General features: G+C 38.2%; 1 protein-coding gene across 1 annotated transcript; it reads left to right on the top strand.

Moving 5' to 3' along the window:
• Nucleotides 1-32: 32 nt before the first annotated feature.
• Nucleotides 33-18,915, top strand: dusp3a (dual specificity phosphatase 3a). The gene is made up of 3 exons (XM_006638179.3): nt 33-443; nt 10,931-11,157; nt 14,011-18,915. The coding sequence occupies exons 1-3, from the start codon at nt 289-291 to the stop codon at nt 14,217-14,219; spliced, it is 591 nt and encodes a 196-aa protein (XP_006638242.1). The 5' UTR covers nt 33-288; the 3' UTR covers nt 14,220-18,915.
• The last annotated feature ends 4,444 nt before the right edge of the window (nt 18,916-23,359 follow it).

Consider the following 23,359-nt stretch of genomic DNA (forward strand, 5'->3'; position numbering starts at 1 on the left):
CGTCCTGGTCGCCACCCTGTGCGCGTCGCTCGCTCAATCTCCCCCGCGGAGCGCCTTTCTCTCCGACCCGTTCCTCTCTGGTGTGCAAGCGGACTGAAGACCGGGGTGTGTCGGGCGGGGAGTGACGGAGCGAGCGAGTGCGCCTTGGAAATCCACAGAGCACACAGAAAAGAGAGAAAAAAAGCGATGGTCCAAAATCAGAAACCGACACCGCCCGGGCTCGCACAGTAACCTGACACTTGTTCACCCCTCTAAAATAACTCGCGGGGTATCGCAGGCTTTTCCCACATGAAGAAGAACCAGAGCCCGGCCAAAGTCAACATGTCAGACTACCAGATCTCAGTGCAAGAACTTAACGAGCTGCTGTCAAACGGCAGCGGATTTTACAGCCTGCCTACACAGCACTACAATGAGGTATTTCCCAGGATTTACGTGGGTAACGCGTAAGTTTTCCATTTCTTCCAAACTGGATTCCAGTTATTTGCTATTTGCTCATTGCTCCCTCCGTAACAGAAGCAGCGTTATTTGAGAAAAGGTGTATCCTTCTCCTTAGCAACCCTAAACAAATCTGAGCAGGAGAAGGTGCGGTGCGGAACATAATGTCGTGTTGTTTTCATAACCTTCAGGATGTGCATCTTCCTGTCAAATCAAATGCATCACCTGATCTTAAATTAAAAATCTGATGTTTGTGGCCTACTTATAGTATGCATTCAGATATTCATTTCAAATTAATCCAGAGACTAGAGTCACCCATTAATATCTGAATGTTATGTGTTTTTTAGTCTAGCAGTGTTTATTTGACACACAACCATTTTTATACGTACATCTTCAGTATCTGGTAGCTGATTTGAATGCTAGCATTCGTAGTTAATTATCATCAACTTTAAACTGTTAACAATTATTGTTGTTTTTCGTACAATTGCTACTATTCATTACATCAACAGAACAATAACGCTACAGTAAAATACACAGTCGCTCATCGCTAGGGCTTGGTTAAAACTGTACAGTTGTAAAGGAGGGCTGTGGTATAGAGATAAGGATTTTAATGGAGAAATGGCCACTTCTATTTATTTTCTCTGTCGGTTTAACTGTTTTCAGTGATGTTTTCAGGGTTGGGATTTGAAAATAAGCGACTCGAGCTTGGAACTGAGGGGCGTGCGCTCATTACGTGCTCATTATAGCGTGTCGCCAGTCAAGCTGACCTGTCTCGTGTGCACATTAAGGTCTCGTCGGTGTCTTCATGCACAAAGCACAAAGCAAACGCTCTTAGCTTCTTCGCATACAGCACAGTGCAGACAAGTGCACCTACTGGACATTTTGCACCTGAAAAGAAACGTCAAAATAAATCGCCGGCCCACCTGTTTCATTCTTTGTACTCCGGGACTTGGGTTTGTTCGATGCAACAGAAGCATGAGAAAATATTCGATTTGCGTGAAGGAGTTATTATTCAAAAGTAAAGGATTGACAGGTTAAAAACAAATTAATTTCCAGTCTTTTCGGTGCAAATGGACGACAATTCGGGTGAATTACTCTACTTCAGCTTTTAGAGTTTTTAGAGCCACACCTATGCAAATTCATGTAACGGATTAATAAAGCATGTTTAAACAGTAAATCTGTCAAAATGCAGTGGGAATGAGGGCAGACAGCATTCCTCATCCAGATTACAGATCTCAGCAACACCTGAGAGAGACCAAGGAGAAAAGGATACTTCCCTCTTAGGATCAAAGTGAAATTTCCGAGTTCCCACACAGGCAGTGCATCTTCTTACATAGTATTTAAAGACTGGGCATGCCAGTGACTCACGCTTCTATACTATTCAAATTGTTTCTCTTTCTTTACAATTGCTTGTTCAAAATATCGAAGAGCAAAGTGGATTGTCCCCTCTGTGTGCATCAGTCTGGGAGTTCCAGTAGCATTATATTAGTCCGTTAAATGTTATTCACAATTACAGTACCACAGCTGTGCCAAACCCAAGGGGCACAGTTCTTTGCAAAGGTATTAGCCTCCTTTCGATGGTGTCCCTTTTGTTAAACTGCAAATGATGGAGACACATTTGAAAGTGAGTGTTTTGGAGCAACAAAATACAAAAAACAAAACACTTTTTATGGGTGAAAGAAGCTAACCATCGGCACAATTTGCAAAGAAGAACTGGAATCTAAAATATGTTGCTTGCATGAGTATTTACACCTTTTCTCAATATTTGGCAGAAACTCCTTTAGTCACTGAATATAGCTTATTATTTTTGAATTAGTTTAAATGCATTCTCATTTGTCTGTCTTGTTTTTGGTTTAAACATATGCCCCTGGCTGTTATATTTAACCAGATCATGTTCCAAGCTTTGGCTAAAAGGTAAAAAGATGATTGCTTCGGAAGCAGTACAGGCAACTGGAGCTTGATTCTTAGTCAAACCTACAGTACTCAACCCTTGCGTATTACAATAGGTTAGAATGGAATATGTGCAGAAAGAGAACCTTACTTTAGGATGAAATTAATGAAAAGCCATAAATGTGCAGCAACCCACACAGTTAGAAAAGCACAGCTAAGGCAACGTTAAAAATGTATTTGGATTGTGATTTTTAAAAATCTTAACTATTCAGCATGCTGAACTGTACAGTATATGCCAAGCAGTTGCAAGTCATAGAAAATTATCCGTATAAAACTGTACTGATATATTAGAAAACATACTTGTGCTTCCAAAATGATACATAAGCTAAAAAATGAACAGCAAAAAAAACATTCTAGCATTGGCTCTAAATATAACTTGAGTTGAACATTTTTCATATCAGCAAAACCTAGATTGTACAGAGACGACATCCACCCCCACCACATGAGTCACTCAGCAAGTGTTTCTAGTTATAAATTTTCATCCCTGGGATCCAGTTTTTTATTCACTACAACGTAGTATTGTCTCACAGGGCAAAAAGATTGCCTTCCTGTTCCCAGTCCTTTAAAAAGGTAGTGTGGCATTGCTTGTACTGTACTTCTCTCTTTTAATGCTTGTCATGAAGTGCAGTCGGTGTTCTTCCACTATGTTGGGTTAAACTGTTGGGTGATGGGAACTCGAAGTGTGTTTGAGACCAGCTGTGACTGTATTTTCACCACTCTCAGATGTCATTTTCTGTTTTTTTTTTCCATCGGCTATTTTCTGTTTTTTGTTTCCCAAGAAAATCAGACCCTGAAATAAGTCGTGTGGCTGACGGGTGGTGGGATGGACCGATGTGTGAAAATGGTTTCTGGTGATGAACAGAACTAGTGAGGAAAGAAATGAAATTCATTAGCAGGTTGCTTTGATTAATGGCTGCAGCAGCACTCTCAGCCCTAACTCCTCTGTGCTCAGAAACAATGAGGGCTGCACTCCAAAGCCAGAAGACGTTACAATTTTGCATACAGAGAAGGAGGGATCATTCACATGGTGATTTAGTAGATGGAAATATTCCCAGCCGTGAAAGCCATCCGTATTATGAGTCATACATTTTTTGAGACATACCTTTCAATGAAACAGGAAGGTGTGCAGAAATACTTAAAATTTGGATTTGAATTTAACAGTACAAGCATGGTAGGAATGCTTTCCTTCTCACTTTTTCCTTTTACACTGTTGAAGTCTGCTTGCATGTTGCTGTCTTATAAAGTTGTTTTATTTAAGAGCCTCTGAATCTTTGGGAAATAAGGAAAATATTTCTAAATAAAAGTATTAATACTACAAGTTGCTTTATCTTATGTGATTATACCACTATACTGTATACTGTATAAACTTTGTGGACACTTTTTAGTCATTTCTTTATTACTATTATTTCAAAATTTAAATGTGTAATATAATGTGAAACATTATCAGTTAATACTAAAAGTTTTAATTATCTTTTTTTATCTTTATTGTTCAATGCTCCCAAACATTATCTTTATCTTTGAGTTTGGAAACTAATGCTTGGGACTCAGGACTGAGTGGAAAAAGATTTTAGGAGCTGTGAGTTATGGAAGGAGTATATTTTGGGCCAAGAGTTTTCAGAAGCCTCTACAAACTGGATAGCTAAATTTCCAGGTGGGCAGAGGGAACACTGATTAGCTTGTTTCCTAGGTGATGAGGCAGTAATTCAGGTGATAGCGATTAGTTTGCCTCTCAGAGTATAAAGGGGCATGCCAAGGGTTGATCTTTGTCTTTTAAAGATCAGTGAAGCTTTGAAGCCTTGTTTGTAAGAGTTAAAGAGTTAAAGAGTTAAAGAGTTAAAGAGTTAAAGAGTTAAAGAGTTAAAGAGTTAAAGAGTTAAAGAGTTAAAGAGTTAAAGAGTTAAAGAGTTGGACACTACCTACATGTTAAAGGTGAAAAAGAGACTTCTAGTACCCAGTTAACTTATTAGATAGTCTGTGTTTGAAAAAACATAAGAGTAGATAGTAGAAGGTGGTATGGAATACAGTAGGAGTAAAGGGGCACACAGCACCAGTTAAATAAAAGCCTTTCTAAAAAAGGTTTTAAGTCTAGATTTGAAAAAGATCAGGGAAGCTGACTCTCTGATGTCCTTTGGGACAGAGTTCCAGAGCTTTAGGGTATAGCATACAAAGGCATTAGAGTGTAGAGGGCTGGGTGGAGCGATGGAAGACCAGAATATAAGGATTGAAAGTGGGGACTGGGACAATAATAAGTCAGGGAGGAACTGAGGGGCCAAGTGGAGCTAGTGCTCCAAATGTGGAGCTAGGGTTTTTAATTTGGTTTCAGCCGGGTAGCTGCCTGAAGCAGTTCTGGACTAGCTTACAAATAAACCATTTGTAAGATGAGTTTCCTGTCTTGTACTACAGAATTTTAATTTCAAGAGTGTGGCCAGTGGTGACTTGGCATCCTAGTCTATCACAGTGCACACCTTGTTTGAAGTACTGTACACAGTATAATGTGCACTGAAATATCCACAATTTCCAAATGGCCTCTTCTTGTTTATAACAGTGGTTATTTTGTAGAAATAGCTGTAAATGAGTCAAGGCCAATCAGCTTATCATGCTCATTCATTTACTAGTAATTTAATAGTCACTCATGAAGATATACAGTATAGTGAAGAGCACATACTGTATACACTCAACAATATCTTGAAACTGTACCACCACCTCAGTTGTGCGCATAGCCAGAACCGTGGGGTCTAAAAAATCTTAATTATTCTGGCTCTTTTTCCTCTGTAAGTCATCACATCATAAACATTTTGACAGCACTCTGTTTCTCTCCAGTGCTAAATGGACTTCTTGCCTTTGAGGCTTTTACAGTTTTTACTGCTCCACAACACAGGCTTCCCAAACATTGTAGAGCAATCTGCTTTGACTTCTGTTGGTAGTGTATGCATAGGCCAGACTACCGATAAAGTGCAGCTATAAATTAATGCCAGTCCATGTGCAGTGTTCTGTGGGTGCTCAGCCTTGCATGCAGTTTACTGTCATTACAATTACAATCAACTCTTGAATTTACTGTCTTTGGCAGCAAGGCTGTTGAAGCAGGGCAGAATTAAATTTGTCTTTTCCAGAAACTCACCTGACAGCTGTGGAGTGAAATGCCCACACAGGTCCAAAGACAGAATGCGCACTCAGCCTTTTTATTTTGTTGTTTTTGTTTGTAGCTGACTAGCAAAGCAGTAACCTCCAAAACAGTTTGTGGAACAACTAAAGCATGCTTATGCTGGTGGTGACATATTCTGTGATTAAGGTCAGAGCATTACCCTGGGACTGTGTGGAAAGTCACACCTATGTTCTCTTGCATGGTGTTCATATGTCTAGTTTGTCTGAGTTATCTTCAGTTTGAACACAGTTATTGGTATGTTGCCAGGTCTCTATAGAGCAGGTTAATGGCAGTAATAACAGTTTTTTTCTATCATAAGTACTGCACTGCACAAGGAGAATGGGAATGGATGCTCCTCTGACACTCATCACTGATTTATCACTCACTGCTAGCTCCATAGGCCGTGACAGGCGAGTTGGCTACTGATTGGAGGAGCTGCGTGTCTCACACTGACATCACTGCAAGGCAGAAGGTACACCAGGAAGTCACAGGATAGATGCTGTTAGATGTTAGGATAGATGAGTTTTTGCCAAGAGACTCCTACCCACCTAATCTCAGCCTTGCTCCTGGGATGCTATGGCAATTGTGGACATTGAGCATTATTAATGTCCCCCAAGAGATACAGATTTGCTTTATTGGTTATACTGAGTCTGACGTGATTTTTTGAGGCCATTGTTACTGATTATTAAATGTAATAATCTGGTCCATAACAAATTATAAAACTGACTGTTGTTTGGCCAGTCTGCCTATAATTAGTCGTCTTTCCAGTTTAATGCCGTGTTAAAGAAAAACTGCAGTAGCTCCTACTATAACAAATATTTTGAGCCATTTTAATTGATTACTGTAATTAGTCCTTAGGTATCTTTATGTAATTGTATCCAGATTATACTGTAGAGTGCAAAGTACAGCAGAGTCCAAATTTCCCAGCATATAAAGAGATTCTTAATATGAAGCTTTATGAAGAGATTTAGCTGAAACACTTTATTGAGCAGTTCAAGAAAACTTAATCTAAAAAAGTCCCAAAATTTTATAGCAGAGGCTTTACAGTAGATTTGATTCACAAATGTTTGCTTTTAAAATATGCCATTATCTTCTAATTTTCTTTCAGTTTTTCCATTTCATTTTAAAATTACATAGTAGGATTAAAGTTGTTTTTTGAGTAATAGATTAAAGGCAGCCTCAAAACTAGACTGTATGGGATGTTCTGATACAAACAGCCTTTTCTTTGTATTGGCTTTCTGGAAACGTCATCAATAATGTATGTGCAGAGGACTGTAACACGCTATACTGTAGCATGAAGAAAATCCATCTGTGGTTTGAAGGGCATGCATTGAAAACAGGCAATCACCAATAAAGCAGTCTTTGTTTCCAGGCGATAAAAAAGTACTGTATAATTGCAAATTCACAATCCCATTTGTGAAAAGATTCTGCAACAGAGTTTAAGAGTAATGGGACGACCTCTAGATCAGTTTCATTAATGAATGACACCCTGAGGACAGACGTAAGGAAAGAGAGAGGGGATGTGCTACTCTCATCTTTGATCTGCCCTACTGTATGTGATGTGATGGATGAGGGATAAGTACTGAGACATAAAAATAAAACTGTTTAATGTGGATTTTGTTTAAAAAGGTGCTCATTGTATTCCATAGACTCTCACATACAGTATGTGCTACAAACAGTGTAGATCATGATCAATAAATGCCATAAAGTACATCATGATGTATACTGTATGTAATGTGGAGAAAAATATTTGAATATTAAAACAAACATTTAGATTAAGTCAAGAAAATGAAAAATCTAAAATATTAGGACAGTAGAGATTTATCCTGGATATGTTCCTTGCCTGAACATTTTGTTTATAGGAGATATAGAAGAAAAGAGTGTGATGTGATATGCTGTATATGACAGTGCAACTCTCCATATGCATTGCTTTTAATACTTATAATACTGTAGTCAATTCAATAAAACCGCAAAAATGCATGAATCCATCCATTCATTGTATTCGATCCACAGTAGCAAAGCCAATAGGCATTGGTCAGGCAGACATGAATAGCAGAAGAAAGTACAGTATATAACACTGCTTAATAAACATAATTCAAGACCCACAGAACCTAGGAATCGCAGCACAGTTGGATAGAATACTGTATAAGAGAATCAAGTGTCCCTCCCAACAGCAGAAAAATATCTTACGAGATACTGGATGTGTGATTGACGTATTTCTTCAGCCAATTAATCCACCTTCTGAACAAGACAATCAATCATTGTTTTTACTTAACTGGGTCCCACTGAGGAAAAGGAAGTCACCAGTTCAGTGAAATCTGGTGGAGAGAATAAGTAAATGTAGCATTGTCTTAATGATTTGAAAATGCTACAGTGATCTTTATTTTATATTACATAATGGGGCATGCATTTTTTTCACTGGAAACAACATACAATACTATTTTGGAAAATATGACTAAAGTTTAAAGATAAATATATACTAGACAGCACATATCAGACATTTATTAAGCACAAAAAGGTAGGTTACTCACACAAACATAATAAGCCAACATTTGGTATCCCTGATGTGTTAAGTGCTTGTATGTTGGTTATAAACATGAACTAATGCATACCTTCAAACTAAGCAATGCTCTTTTTTAGTTTGAAATGATACAGAAATTGTTTTTTTTATTACAACCCAGAGAGGCATGTCTGCATTGTGTCATTCTTCCCCTGTGGGTACAGTAACAGCACTGAGAGCTGAAAGATTGGTGTATAATCTAAAAAACAATTGCGCCTGCATTATAAAAAATATTTGCTGATGATTCATTTAGCTTTCTAAGGCTTATAGCATCTCCGCTGAATGCAGAGGAGTTGGTTGTTTTGTCTAACCAGGCAGGCAGACTGCACCCAGTAAAATTAATAAAAAGCCACAGTCTCCTTGGAATGAGTTATTGCTGAGTATCATGAAGAGCAGCTCAAAGAGCATTCTACCACTCTGGCTCTGTACCAAAAGCATACTGGCTGCTTCAAAACATGCGTAGTTCTGGTGGCCTTGCCTTTGTGTCAGTGTGTGTGTTTTCAAGAGTGAATTTAAGACAAGCACTGTTAAGAGTGTGACAGAGTGATTGAAAATTCTCATTGTCATTCCCAAAGGTGAGGTGAGTGTCCTTAGAGGCAAACTAGAAGGCAGCATTGTACTGATATGAAATGCAGCTCTGTGTTCAACATACTTTGTACTCTGAATCTATTTTCGGTATTGTACAGTGTGCCCTAGCAGCTCAGAAGACTCTGGGTAGGTGCCAAGCTCTCTATGCTGAGTCCACACTGGTCTGAAACTCTTCCATCCCTCAGGAGCTGCTAACATAGACAGGCATCTCCACCATCTAAAAATGGAAGAACTACTTTTCATTACGGTTGATGGGGCATGGTAGTGAAGTAAACTACAGACAGGCCACCAGGCAAGTTAGAGAGGCCTGAAGCCCTGTTACATAATGTTTTTGATATCAGTGCTTTATCTGTTTGAACTAATGAGTAAAATAGATGGAGCTTAAAAAAAAACTGAAAAATGTGGGAATGGTGAATTTGCAGAGTGATGATGGTACAAAGTTTATTTATCATGTTTCTACAAATTTTCCTTTGATGACCTAATGCAGATAAACACACCTCTTAACACTCTTGATAGTGAGTGTCTCTTTCAGAATTTCACCACAATAAGTATCTCAATGGTGTCTCGGGAGCTGCTGCCATGAGTTTTCAAATCCTGGTTTTCTGGTCCCAGGTCAGGAGTGGAGTGCATTCATTTGCTGATGTGATGTTAGGATGGATTGCAGTATTGGATTTCCTTTCATCACATGGGAGCAGATTTTCTCAGTCTCAGTTTCTCAGTGCTGTTGCTCTGACAATTAAGAGTGCTTACCTCATTACCATTTCCGAGCAGCAGCCAGATTTTGTAAGGACAAGTGTTGGGAATATAAATCTGATAGATAAGTGATTATACTGTAAAATACCCATTTCAGTATAACCAAGACAGGTTGATTTTATAACCTGTTCAAGGTACAGTATAAGCATAGACCTACCAGAAAACAACAAAATCATTACATAATTTCTGCAAGACTCAAACTGCAGAACTCTGATCTTTCTTAGTTACAGAGTAATCTGTAAATATTGGGACGCTGAAGTCAAAATTGCTGTTTTTGCTGTATACTCAAGGAATTCGCATTTTAGATGAAATGATGAATTTGAGGCAAAAGAACAGAATGTCGCCTTTTTTTCCTGGGTTTTTCTGCTTTAATATATTAATAAATACGACATTTTGTGTTCCATCTACCCATTTTAGGTGAGCATAGCTACTGGGATAAATTAAAATAGTATAAATCTTTTGCATATAATAACAGCATCAAACTTGCATTGACAACACCAAACTTGGGTTGTTGTTCGATTGGATTTAAATCAGGAGATTGACCTAGACACGATGTTTCTGCACAAATTGTGAAGTCATTCCACCACTGTAATCATTAGTTACATCATCAATAAAGATGAATGAGCCAGTTCCAAAGGTGGCCATGCATGTCGAATCCATGACACTTCTTTCACCATGTTTCACAGATAAAGTGGTGCTTTGGATCATCAGCAGTTCATGCCCTTCTCCACCAATTCACCTTGCATTCATTTTGGTAGAAGTTTATCTTTGTGTTATCTGTCAAGAGCGCTTTGTTCCAAAACTCATCTGTGTACTTTTTAGCAAATTGTAACCTGGCCTTTCTATTTTTGTTGCTGAAGAGAGGTTTGCATCTTGTGGTGCATATAATATAATATAATTCTGCTGTTGAAGTCTTCTGTGAGTAGGAGATTGTGATACCAACATTCCTGCAATGTGGATATTTGGTGATTTCAGCAACAGCTGTTTTTAAAATTTTCTGCACGGTTCTGATAATTTTCTATCATCAACCTCTGGTTACCTCTGCCTACCTGGTCATTGCCAATTGCTAAGTACACCAGTGGTTTCATTCTTTTTCACGATATTCCAAATTGTTGATTTTGCTATGCCCAGTTTCTGTGCTGTGGTTCTGATTGAATTAGTCTTTTCTTTCATAGACTGTTCTCTAGTCTTCATGTTGGTTTAGGCCCACTGGCTCCAAAGACAGACACCACAGGGAAGAGCAGAGGCTCAATCCAACACTGCACTCTTACAGCCCTTTTCTCTTTACTATCACTGCCACAGGAAACACCTGATCCAGAAGAACCAGCCAATTGTCCCAGTATTTCTGCTCCCCTGAAATGGGGGGATTGAACATGAAAAAGGCTGTTATTCCTAAACAGTACAACACAAATACCCATGAATAAAAAGTGGAATTCTGTACTTGTGCCTCATAGTCATCCTTTCGAGCAGCGCTGCTCAGGCTGAAATGTACTGAATTGCAGGTTTGTGGCCCAAAACGTGATGAGGCTTCAGCGGCTGGGGGTGACACACATCCTGAACGCGGCTGAGGGAAACTCCTTCATGCACGTCAACACCAGTGCTGATTTCTACGCTGGTACGGGCATCACTTACCATGGCATGAAGGCCAACGACACGGAGCACTTCAACCTCAGTGCCTTCTTCGAGGAGGGGGCGGATTTCATCGACAAAGCCCTGGCTCAGAAAGACGGTAAAGACGCATCCAGATACTGCTGCAGAGAACTGTATTCTGCTGTCACAGTTGTGTCGTTTAGTTGCCCCTTTTAGAAGGAGGTAGGAAATAAATGCTATATTAGCTAGCTGGTAATACCTATAGATTTTTTTTCATCTGCAGCAGAACCTCCTAATAATAATAATGATATAGCACATTTATACAAGGTGTTCTATATGTTATAAGTAATTTATAAGTTGTATAAATAACAAACTGCAGAATGAGCATATGGTGCAGCAGAAGATACAGTATATGTAAAGAGTGCAGACTGCTTGACCCGTAACTTGATTTACAAGAAATATTATTTGACTTTTTTCTTTCAATTGCCCTTAAATATTTCTCGTGATTCTTTACATTATTGAATATTATTTTTGGTATCGACTAACCATTCCAGAAAACAAAGGATTGCACAAAACATTCTGAATATGGAAGTATGTTAAAGGCTGCAGTACTCAGTGCTTCAGCAATGGAGTTTGTAACACTGTGCAACACATGTATCCCCACCCCTACTTCTTAGTTAGTATTAAACTAAACAAGATTAAACTACAAGTGAGTATGGTGAATAAGGTTTTGCTGCTGTAGATATTTTAAATGGCCGGTTAGGAAAAATTAATAGAATGATTATAAACCATTTTAATGTTTTCTTCTTTCATTGCATATCCTGCTAATCTACCTGTATTGCCACAGGGAACAGGGATATGTGTGTACAATTTACATACCTTAGGCAATCTTACAGTATCTTCCTTACTCCCAGTGCATTGCTGTAATAAGTTTTCAAGAGATCTCACAAAGGAAGGCAATGAATATAGAACTAGATTTGCAGTTGTATGTTTAAATTATTTTCACACTCTAGAGAATGCAAGTGTGCTTCGTTTCCCTGCTGTGATTTCAAATGCTTACCTTTTTATTTAAAATAAATAAAAACCTAATCATTACAAAAGTCCTCTTTGATGAATCTGATCTCGATTTTGCTGCAGTTTGACTACTTTGCACCACAGATGCAAAATGATATAATGAGATGAATGTTTGTACAGTTATGCCATTTTTACTCTTAGCGCAGTGTAGTAAAACCATGGAGAAAATGCTAAATGATTATGGTAAATAGAGAATAGCAACCCATCCTAAGAAAAACTGCTTTAAACCAGGGAGGAAGGAATTAGAAATTGTGGTCTCCTTTGATCATTTTTGAGCTACCACAGGAAGATGAACCAACATTGTGTCGTCTTTGCTTAAAGAGAAACGGAGGAAAAGCTCATCTTGTCAGTTTTTGCTGACATGTGACTTCTTTCACCCATGAAAGTGTTCAGTTTGAAAGTTGATTATTTGATAAAAAATATTCACTTAAAAAAGTGTGTATACTGTACATCATTTCTAATTAAACAGAATGGGACATCATCAGTAGATGATAAGTAGGTTTGCAAGCACTGTAGCTGTTTTGATTTCTGCATGTCCTTGTTTATATTTCTTGTTTATGTTGGTTTTATTAACTGCAACATGACATGAGCACTAATGGGAGATTCATTGTTATTTAACTTGGTCAGAGGTTAGACAGAGCACATTGTCCACACCTAAGTAGACACTGACCAATTGTTATGTCTTTAATTGGAGTGGACAAAGTCTTGCATTTAAAGATTTATCTGAATGGATTTTATACCATCTTAGAAATAGTAGAGTAATTAGGAGCATCTTTTTTTTCTTTCCATTTTGGCAGCTTTGGTTGGTGTCATAAATCAGGACAGAAATCCTCCTGTTCAGAGGAAGTCTCACTAGGGTGGACTCTGGAAATAGTGGAAGCTGCCAGCCATCTACTCCTGAAAAAGTGGGAGTGAGAAGCTGCAAGCCAGTGAAAACCTTCAGAGCGAGTGGGTTTGATAGAGTGGTTCAACATCAGTCTCTTACAGTGCCATGTCAGGATGCTTCTCATATAAAAATCGCAAGGGTCATTTCAAAGGCACTGTAGCAGTGACTAAAGCATATCCTGCTCAATATTCTGTGTCATGTGCTAGCTGTGCCATTCTGTGTCGGATAAGGACAGCTCTCGGACTTCAGTGAAACAGCTACAAGGTGAATCACCAGCAAAATTGAGGGACAATTGTTCGCAAAAGTAGCTATAGGCTTTGTGACAGTGCGGTGGAGAAGGCGCTGTGGCGGGCCCCAGTGAAAAGAGTGAGGGGACAGAAGCAAGAATGTGAGGTTATCATGGGCCAAAAAGAAAGTGTACCACTGTACCTCGTGATCTCCAGGCTGGGCTTACCCTAATCAGCAGGGTCCAGTCTGGTAGACCTGGGCGCGTAAGGCCAAAAATAAAATAAACCTTGTGGAAAAGGAACAGCCAGCCGTAGTGGCACTGTACAGTGGGACAGGTGCAAAAAAAAAGAAACAGAAAAGACAAACCTTACGCGGTTGCAATCCCCTCCGGGACTGTCGGTGTCAAACTCCCCCTTCCGGGGCTGTCCAGTGTGCCCCTACAGGACCTGCCCAGCTGGGGCTCATCTCAAGCCGGGCCAGCTGGGACTACAAAGGCGAGGTGTCGCCCCCACGTAGTGCTGGAGCCTGTAATGGTATTCGCATGCTATGGTAATGGACTTGGTCGTTCACGTTTGAGAAACATTTTAAAACTCCCATTGCATGACCGTTTGATCCATTTTTCCGATTTTGCAAGCCACAGATTGAAGTGTAGGTTGCACTAATGAATCAGAAAGGCAATAGTTTCTAAAACTGCAGCAAAACCATGGGAAAGGTATGAAAATCCTATAGAACGTTTGCCAGGAGTGGAGTCTTGAGTTACCCTGCTGTACAGAACTTGTCACAAGATCCATTTGTCTGCTGCAGGCCGTGTGTACGTGCACTGCAGAGAGGGTTACAGCCGCTCGCCCACCCTGGTCATCGCTTACCTCATGCTGCGCCACAATATGGACGTCAAGACGGCTCTCTCCATGGTCCGGCAGAAACGAGAGATCGGCCCCAACGACGGCTTCCTCAGACAGCTGTGCCAGCTGAACGAGAAGCTGGCGAAGGAGGGGAAGATCAAAGGGAAATGAGTGTCAGTGCAGGCGGGCAAGAGGGGCCTCGCAGAGAGTCCAATCGGACCGGACCAGCTGACTTCCCTGTTCTCATCCCCATCACAGCCTTGCTCACCCGCTGGCCCGGTCAGGTTTGTCTTGGCTCTCTGTCAGGATCAGCTGGGCGCTGACAGCGATGGAGAGAAAAGGCCTGTGAACCAGAGTCCATTTCAGAGCCCTCCCCCCAACCTCTTATTTCTTTTGAGGGTTTCTTACAAATCGAGATACTGTTCCACTGCCAGCTTGTACAAGTCCTTTTCTGCTCAGAGATTTTCATTTTTTTAATTTATTTAATTCTTAATTAGTATTCGTGAAATTGTTTAGAGTTGTTTTTTTTTATTGAGGATGAAACTGTGATATATTGTTGATTCTTTTCATGATTTCTGGGTCTTTTTTCACTAATTTGAATTCCACTAAAATTCACTCCTTTCGAGGCCTTAAATAGTTTCTCGTTTTTCCTAAAGATTTTGAGGTTGGGTGTTTTTTACATGGTGCAGTTTCCTTTTATGATAGGTGATATATATGAACTATATTGTATTCAAATTAAAAAGTATCTTAGATAACTCCTGATATAAATCTTTACCACCGCAGTATGTTTTTTGAGAGGGTTCACTTTCTTGACAGAGGGATAAAAACAGAACTGTTGGGGTTTTAGCAAACCACCAAAAATCATTTTAAAAGTATCTTCATTGCTTAATTTGTTTAGGAATATTCTCTCCTTCCTTAACTCCAACAGCAAATGTTTTGTCATTTTGGAAAAAAAATACTTTACAAATATAAAGGAACTACTTAATAAGAGTGGGTTGTGATCTTTGAGGAACACAAATTAAGAAATTGATACAAAAAATAAGTATTTTCTTTCAGGAAATGGCAGGAAATAAAAAGGAATGTTTTAACATTAAGCACTGACACTTCCAGACATCTTCCACAATTTCTGATAATATTAGTTGGCAGCGAGCTCAGAAAACAATGGAAAAATGTAATGTTCCATTTCCTCATCAGATCAATGACATTCCACATAGATGAAAAACAGTTTGCATTGATAGTAACAATATCAGGGTCCTTGTCCAGAAAACAGAAGGTGTACAGTAATAATACCCTGTGTCTGCCTTGAAATTCCTCTAAACCTGCTCCACTGGTCTTGGAGAAGTTGTGTGCCGAGCAAAACCATTTTAATAAGACCATTTATTGTGAAATTCTTGTGTTTTACTTAAACTCTCTGTTTGAATTCAAAATCAGAATCTGCATTCGCAAACCCACACAGACATTTCGTAAGTACAATTCAGGTCCACTGTTAGGAAGATGATAAAGACATTTATTGGAATTTGGTCACACGCATACAGTAGGTAAATATTCAAGAGGAATTGTCCTAACAAAGGTTTATGCCACTATTGCAGCTTTGGATCTACATGTCAAAAATTGAAAAATCTTTGTTTTGCAATTTATTCCAGTTACATTTGCTGCTCTGCAGGTGTTCTCTCTTGTTGGTTATTATCTGCTGCAGTATGACTCAAGAATCCCCAGTTAATCTGAAGTGTCGACAGAACTGAACTGGAGCCCAGCATCAGGAAGAGAATGGTTAGAAGATCAGTGTGCTGCACAACTCCATCTGCTGTCCCCTGAGTCCTGGCTGTTCTCACAGACTAATCGGACTACTGTTTTTTCAAGAGATGGAAACTTTGCTCTAAGGTTAAGCAAACCTTAGTATTTTTAAAAAGGCTTTAAAAAATAATTCCTAAATATTTATAAGGGCGACCTGTCCTTGTATAAATACAAGATACTCTTTTGGTCATGTGGAAATTAAATACTCGATATCTGACTCACAGTTCATGTGCTTTGGGCTAACCTTAATATTATATGATTTAGCATCAGAACAATTTCAGTTCCTGCTTTAGCTTTTGAAAAAAGGGACTGAGAGAATGATACCCTGGTAATCGTTGGAATTAACTAAGGAGCTCTTGAAAAGGTGGTAATGGGGAAAAAGGATGATTGAAAAATTACTACTGGGGAAGGGTTGGTCCTATACTTTTTATACTTAGTTGGACTGGGCACTGGGTTAGCCTTTGATATGGAGCTATCGTTAGGAAGTGTATAATTTCAATACTGTAGAACATTCTTGGGCAACACAGTAATGTGGTTGATGCTGCCATCTCAAAGCTCTTTGGTCCTAGGTTAAGTTTTGGGCTGAGGCAAGAAATGCTCCCCACATTCGAAGGCATTCTCTGGGGAGCTTTCACCAGGTGTTCCAGTTTCCTCCAACTGCCCATAAACAGGCTGTCTGAGCTGTTCAGACGTCTCCCATGCCCCATGGCCCTCAGTTGGATTGGTATCGTGTCCAGGGTACAAGCAATCATATGCTCTCAGTTCAATATTGTACCCCCTGCTTCCCGGATAGGATCTATGTTATTATGAACTTCATCAGGGCAGTCAGCTTTCTGATCATGGGTGGAAGGACAGAGTTGTACAAGTTCAATACACCAATGTCACACATCCATCCACTCATTTCCGAACCGCTTTATCCAGTATAGATTCATGGGGGAGCCAGAGGCTGTAGCAGCTAGCAACAGGCACAAGGCAGGATACACCACCGATTGGATGCCAGCGCATCACAGGGCACACGCAAACACAGACATGCACACACGCATACCAGGGCCAGTTTTTCTCAGAAGTTAAATAACCTATGTGAACATGAGGAGAACATGCATACAGTACACTCCAGGCAGACAGCACCCAAGGAATTGGGCCCTGAGCTCAGTGCTGTGAGGCAGCCATGCCAACCACTGTGCCACCCTGCTGTCCAGTTCCATGCTGTCCAGTCACACATACAATGCAGTTAAAAATGTACTTACATTGCATCAATCAAGCTAGCTTGTGGACTACACACTAAAGTCCACAAAAGAACTTTGTAATGTTCAGAGAGGTGCTGCTCTATCATTTTCTATAACTCATAAAGTATTCTGGTTTTCTTTTTATCTGAGCTAAATGTGATTTAATTAATTCGTAATTAGCCCTAATTAGCGCTGTTTGCAGGTCTTTAATCACTGAGGAGTTTGAGTTCTCCATTCATGTGACTGTAGGCGCAGGAATGAATATCAGTTAATCTGAATTAATTTACTTAATAGAACATAATTTTGTGAGGTAAAGTGTTAATTGGAAACTAATTGAACAAAACAAATATTTTCCAATAATAATTCATTAACACATAGGAAATATTTAGCAGCTCATGATACAGCAGTTTTTCTCTACCAGTCATTTTTATATCCGTATTAACAAAAGGTAATATTAATGTAATTGACTTGCTGAGTGGGTTTTTCCAGTTATTCAAGAGTAATTCATATGAAGACTGCCGGTCCACAGTGATCTGAGCAGTGCTTGTGATTAGCACGGACATGGGAAAAATAGCCAATGAAGCCATTTCATTTAACTGCTAGTTTCTTAGTACCCAGTGGTTTCTATTTTGACGAAGCTGAAGTTAGCAGAATCTGATATCCGTGGGATAAATAGTATTAATCTCAAAATAGGGCTTAAGTCTGTTTGCATTGTAAGGCAGGCCACATGTTTTAGTTCCATTGGTATTCTGGTTGTCGAATGTCCTTGATGGCCAGGTGACTTCAACTCAAGACCACTGCAGGCCAGTTTTAGGTTGCCTTCTCTGTCCTGTCTTTTAATTCTGTTGACTGTGTTCCTGTATCTATGACCTACTGTAGGTAGGTCCAATCTAAGTCCAATCTAATTTCTGCAAATGGACCTGGGCAGTTCCTTTTACTAATGTGTTCACTAATCCATTGACACTAATAGGAGCATTTCAAGTATGTCCCTCAGATAGACATTTCCCTTAGAGGATTGCCACCGGCACCTGAGGTAGCACTGATCAGAAATGTTTGTTCTCCGAAGGATTATAGAATCCACCTATAGTTTTAAATCTAATTGTACTGTAGGTTACTTCGGAACTGCAAGGCTTTTCATATCTAATGATCTGAGTTATTATATATCTAAGAATTAATTAAGAAAATTAATGTGTGTACTATTTGTGTTTTTGCATATATTTAAAACCTTATATACAGTACCTTATGCATATATGTTTATGTATATGTTTGTGTGTGTGTATTATTATGTACATGTACCCTCACCCGAATGTATGAGAAATGTGTTGGTGATGGTTATGTTCTTGACAAATGTGCCAGTGTGTCTATGTGAAATGTGTAAAAACTTCATATCTTTACAATTTGTATACAAATAATACAGATTTAGTGCTTCCAAAATGAATACTCCACTACTGACACGTGTGTAGTACATGTATATGTGCTTTGAAATATCTGAAATAATTCAACTTTGTTTTTTTTATTCAGTATCAACTGTATGTAGTCTGGGGGTGGTGAAAATATTTGCTCAATTTCAGATCTTAAAATGCTGTTTGAATGTGGTGTTGAAAATGTACATTTCGCATTAGGATTGCCACTGCTGGTTATGCTGTAAAGTTACACCCTTTGTTTCATTTTATGAGGCTTCAGAACTTCTCAGTATGTCAAACTGTGCCTCTGATGTTCATCACTGAGCTTGCATCACACCTTGCATGGTTTGTAGTTTCATAATGCATATTACAAATATGAGTGTTTTTGTAATGAAAATATAATATTCAAAATAAAAAATAACATTTTAGAACATTCCTATTAAATACATGTGGGGAATTGGTTATTGAACAACCTTCTGTAGAAATATGACATTTCAGGGTCTGTAATCACTCACATAAGCATATAGAATTCACTATTAGAATAGTCCCAGTGTACTATTCAGTATCAGGGGCTCATTGGCAACTATTGTATTTGTGAAACACAAGAGATTAGGACATTAACATTAGATTGGGCTTTTTAAAGATCTTCTAGCCTGAGATATGGGAACTCAAAAATAACTCTTACAGGTTTTAAGTCGTAGATGATTTTTATCATTGAAAGGGGTTTTGAATAATAGACTGTTATTCAAACATGAACCTAAAAAAACATGATGTATTCTGAACAAATATCCAGATACAAAGGTTCTGTGCTTATTTGAGTGATAAAGTGCATACAATACTAGCTTGTGGGCACCATATTGTAACAGGACCTCTCTTAAACATTGCTTTCACACTTCGATACTGAAATGCACTGTTTACAAGACCAAATGTTCTATTTTCAAGTATTTTAAGTCTTGCTTTGCCTTTTCATTGCTGCTGCTGATTTGGGATTTAGTTAAAAATTATTTTTTAGAACTCTATTCTGTAATATTTTACAGTGCCTATGGATGAAGATATGTAAAAAAAACTATCATTTGAAAATAATAATGTACTGTGTTTATAGTGGTTGGTTGGGGTCACTTAAGCATTGGAGAAACACTGCCATCTACAGATAAGTTAGTTTTTTATAGTTGCTTTTTTAATCAAAAAAGTGTGGGAAGCTTGTTTAGAAAAGCTTACTTCAGCTCACTGAATCTATGTCAAGGTACAAATTACAGGTTGTAATATAATTGGCATGCTTACGATTTTTTCCTATTTAACAGTGAGGTGTGAAAACTTAAGATCTGTGTGAGTTCTCCTGTAAAGGGCATCTTTGTATAGAAGTCCAACCTGTCCTTTGTTCCAGATTTGTGATTAGTGCATCTGGTACAGTACTGTATGTCTACAGCCTGAATGAAGAACTGAATACATTTGTTCCAAAAGGAGATAAAACAGAAAAAAAAATAATTTTGGTTTTATTAAGAATTATTAAGAAACAATGGCTATAAAATGGAAAATGTTTTTTTCTTGTTGTTCATTTTTTTTCCCTGCAAGATGTGACCACAAGCTACAAAACATCAGCCGTAGGATTAAAAAAGTCTATCTTTTAACTATTTCATAAGTGAACTTAAAAGAGCTCTAAAGGCTTTTGCTTATTATCCATGTGTAAGATGTGATTGTTAATGAGTAATTCTGATTCTTCCTTAACAAACTGTTTCAAGTGTAAACTAACACATTCGGCTGTAAAACAAGTTCCAGCATTAAAGCTGAAATCATGGAAGAGAGCAATGTAACATTCTTGTCTGTCTCTGATGTTGTTTTCACTGTTTCAACATTCTTATTGTATCCCAATTAAAAATGAATACCAAAGTTACAGTTGTGAGCTGTATTAAGACAAGTACTGTCTCTTAGACTGGTAGCAATGCATTCAAAGTGATTGGACTCGTAGCATTCCAGCAGCCGGCGATGAGTTTACTGTACCTATTTACAGAAACATTCCTATACTAACTGCTGTTATCACATAAAACACACTGTACTGCAACTAGGCATCTTGGTGCATGGGATGGCACATTAGATTCCTAGCAGTTAAAATAAGAGCAATTAATGAGGGATGTCATGATGGGGTAGCCTTGAGGGTAACACTTTAGATTTTGGGTCACAAATGCCATTCCGGACAATTTTCTCAATTAAATACGTGAAAAGTAATGGAATGTAATAACAGTAACCAACCTGTACTGTAGATTCATTGTACTAACGAAACCCTAATCCTTACCGTAGCCTCAACTTTACCATTAATCTCTACTCTAGTATTTGCAGAAGGTGGCTTGTTCCGTCTCTAATACTTTACAAGAGCTGGGTCATTATCCATTTACAGAGTGTGGCCAGTTTGTGTTTCTGTTTCTGGTACACCAGAAAATCAATGCGACAGGATATGCTGTCAGTTAAATGTATTTTCAAACTCGTTCCTTCCTGTGGTTCTTGGCATTTTACCTGTGACTTTTCATTTCAGAATCTCTCCATAATGTAGATTATTGCTATCATAAATGATCGTGGCCAGTTAGTATTCATAGTCCTTGCAAAGCTAGCAGTTAATTAATTTCTTGCAACTTTTACCAAAGTGATAGAAATTTGGCCTAAACAGTCCATAAGACTGTTCCATTACAAGAAAAGTATAAATATTGATGCTGGATAATCTGCTGGTTGAGTAATAATGAATGCAATGCAACAACTCTAATACAGTTAATTTTAGTAATTTTATCTTTTATATTATGATTGCATCTATTATTCTAGTTTTATTTTATTGAGTTCGTTTTGTTTCTTTGCTAAGGTGTTGCGCTAACCCCTGCCCAGAAACCTTACGTGAAAGGTTCTGGTATATTTTATTATTGTGCATTTGCTTTGCAAGAGAAGAATAAAGAGGTTGAGGGGAATTCATGTTTCTTCTTAGCAGATAAAGATTCTACAGTAGGACTTCATGATGTATACTTGATATAAGATTTCAGTCTGTTTTATCACGACTTTTTTTCTTTTGTTAAGCAATAAATGGTGAAAACAGACAAATGTGTGACTGTCTTTCCTTTTTGTTTGTGTCCATACTATATTTTAGACACCCGAAGAAGGCTCCACAGCTGAAATGTTGTGTTTCTTTTCTTCTCTTTCAAGCATGAAATAAAACTTGTTTCTATACTATATTTACTCTTTGTTTCAGACATCTTGGCAAATTTTCTACAATTGTCAAGTCAAGCATAAATATCAACGGGTACCTACTTTTATCTTTGATCTGGCAGGGTCTATAAATAATATGGAGAAAATGTATGGTTTCAAATTACGAAACAGTTCTTAGTTTCTCACTCATGAAAGCATCCACCTTTGCGCAAGAGAAAAATATCGTTTAGCCAATCTACTCCTCTCTCTGGTTCCTGATGTCCACTTCCACTCTTCTTTCTTGAGAAAGAGGTCTATGACTATAAAAGAGTTCACACATCTCATTATTTTTTAAACACACTCCAAAACATGGGTTCACAATGTTCGGTGATCTGAAATTTTCAGAAAGACTTATAAGGATATAAAGTCTTAGAGGCAATACATTCAAAATATCTGGGTGAAATACAATCATAAAGGAAATATTTTTTTTTAAAGGTAAATATCATGAGTACAGTATGTCAACCTAATGTCACATTACAATGAGATATTCGAAGGCGTGAGAGCTTTAAACCATTCTTAATGTCATAACCACACTAGTAACATTCTTGTACACTAGGGGGAGACCAACACCATCACATTTTAACTGAGAGTCAGTCACTTTACTGTACGTCCCTTATTGTGATATTATATTTCGATATTCTTCTATGTACTGTATACACTTTACTCACTTGATTATCATTTAGTATGGCATCTCATTCTATTAGAAATCAGCATATCCTTATGAGTATCTCTAACAATTTCTTTTCCTGCGTTTATGTGATGCGTTTTGTAATGTTAATCATAACAGTACATCGATTAGTTATAATATTTTAGTTATACTGTATTAACAATGACAGGAGCTGCCAGTTGACTTAATGAACAAAAGAACAACCAATTGCACTGATGAGTCTCAGATGAAACTGGTCTGGAAATGTTTTTCCTTCTTTTTATTTATGATAAAGGAATTATTGTTTCAAATTATATGTAGGTACAGTATGTATACATTATGTATACTGCCCTGCTGAAATATTAGAGTATACTTCCTTTGGGGATTACAGTTGTAATACTGTCACATCAAACCTGTGAGATGTTGAGATTAGATATTTGTTTATTTTAGGTGAGGCCATCAACAGTGAATACAACTCTGCATAAAAAGAACGTAGCTCTTTGCAGCCAGAATTAAGCTTCCTGATTTTATTTCTGCTGTTCACTATCTTTAAAGCTCATACAAAAGTTTCTGAATTGTTAAATTCACACTACAGGTACTGATAAGGAAGATATTTTGCCTTACATGTCTGTGATGGGTGTATTTGTTTCCTGATACATTATCTAGGGGTTTACAGTTCAGTAAAAATATATTGCTTCCTGTGAAAGGATAAGGTATAGGGTTTTAGTTACAGTCTTTACTTTGCCCCTGAGTTTATTACACCCCATTTTAAGGGAATCAAGATTGCAAATAAAGATATCCAGCTGATCTCTTCATTAAGCTCTACCCAGTTTATTACTCCCCATTTTAAAGGAATCTTGAGTGCAAATAAAGATATTTAGCTGATCTTTTAATTAAGCTCTACCCTTACAACATTCTAACTCAACCACTGCACCACACTGGGGTGGCTTATTGTTGTGACTAGGTCTGATCTGATCTACCATCTAACTTTCACACCTGGTGCAACACCCATTTTTCCTG

This window comes from Lepisosteus oculatus, chromosome 28, assembly GCF_040954835.1.
Source record: "Lepisosteus oculatus isolate fLepOcu1 chromosome 28, fLepOcu1.hap2, whole genome shotgun sequence".
Classification (NCBI taxonomy): Eukaryota; Metazoa; Chordata; class Actinopteri; order Semionotiformes; family Lepisosteidae; genus Lepisosteus; species Lepisosteus oculatus.

Coding starts and splice junctions, on each gene's coding strand:
- dusp3a (XM_006638179.3), top strand. CDS start 289: ATGAAGAAGAACCAGAGCCCGGCCAAAGTCAACATGTCAGACTACCAG. Junction 444..10,930: donor AGGATTTACGTGGGTAACGC/GTAAGTTTTCCA, acceptor ACTGAATTGCAG/GTTTGTGGCCCAAAACGTGA. Junction 11,158..14,010: donor AGCCCTGGCTCAGAAAGACG/GTAAAGACGCAT, acceptor TGTCTGCTGCAG/GCCGTGTGTACGTGCACTGC.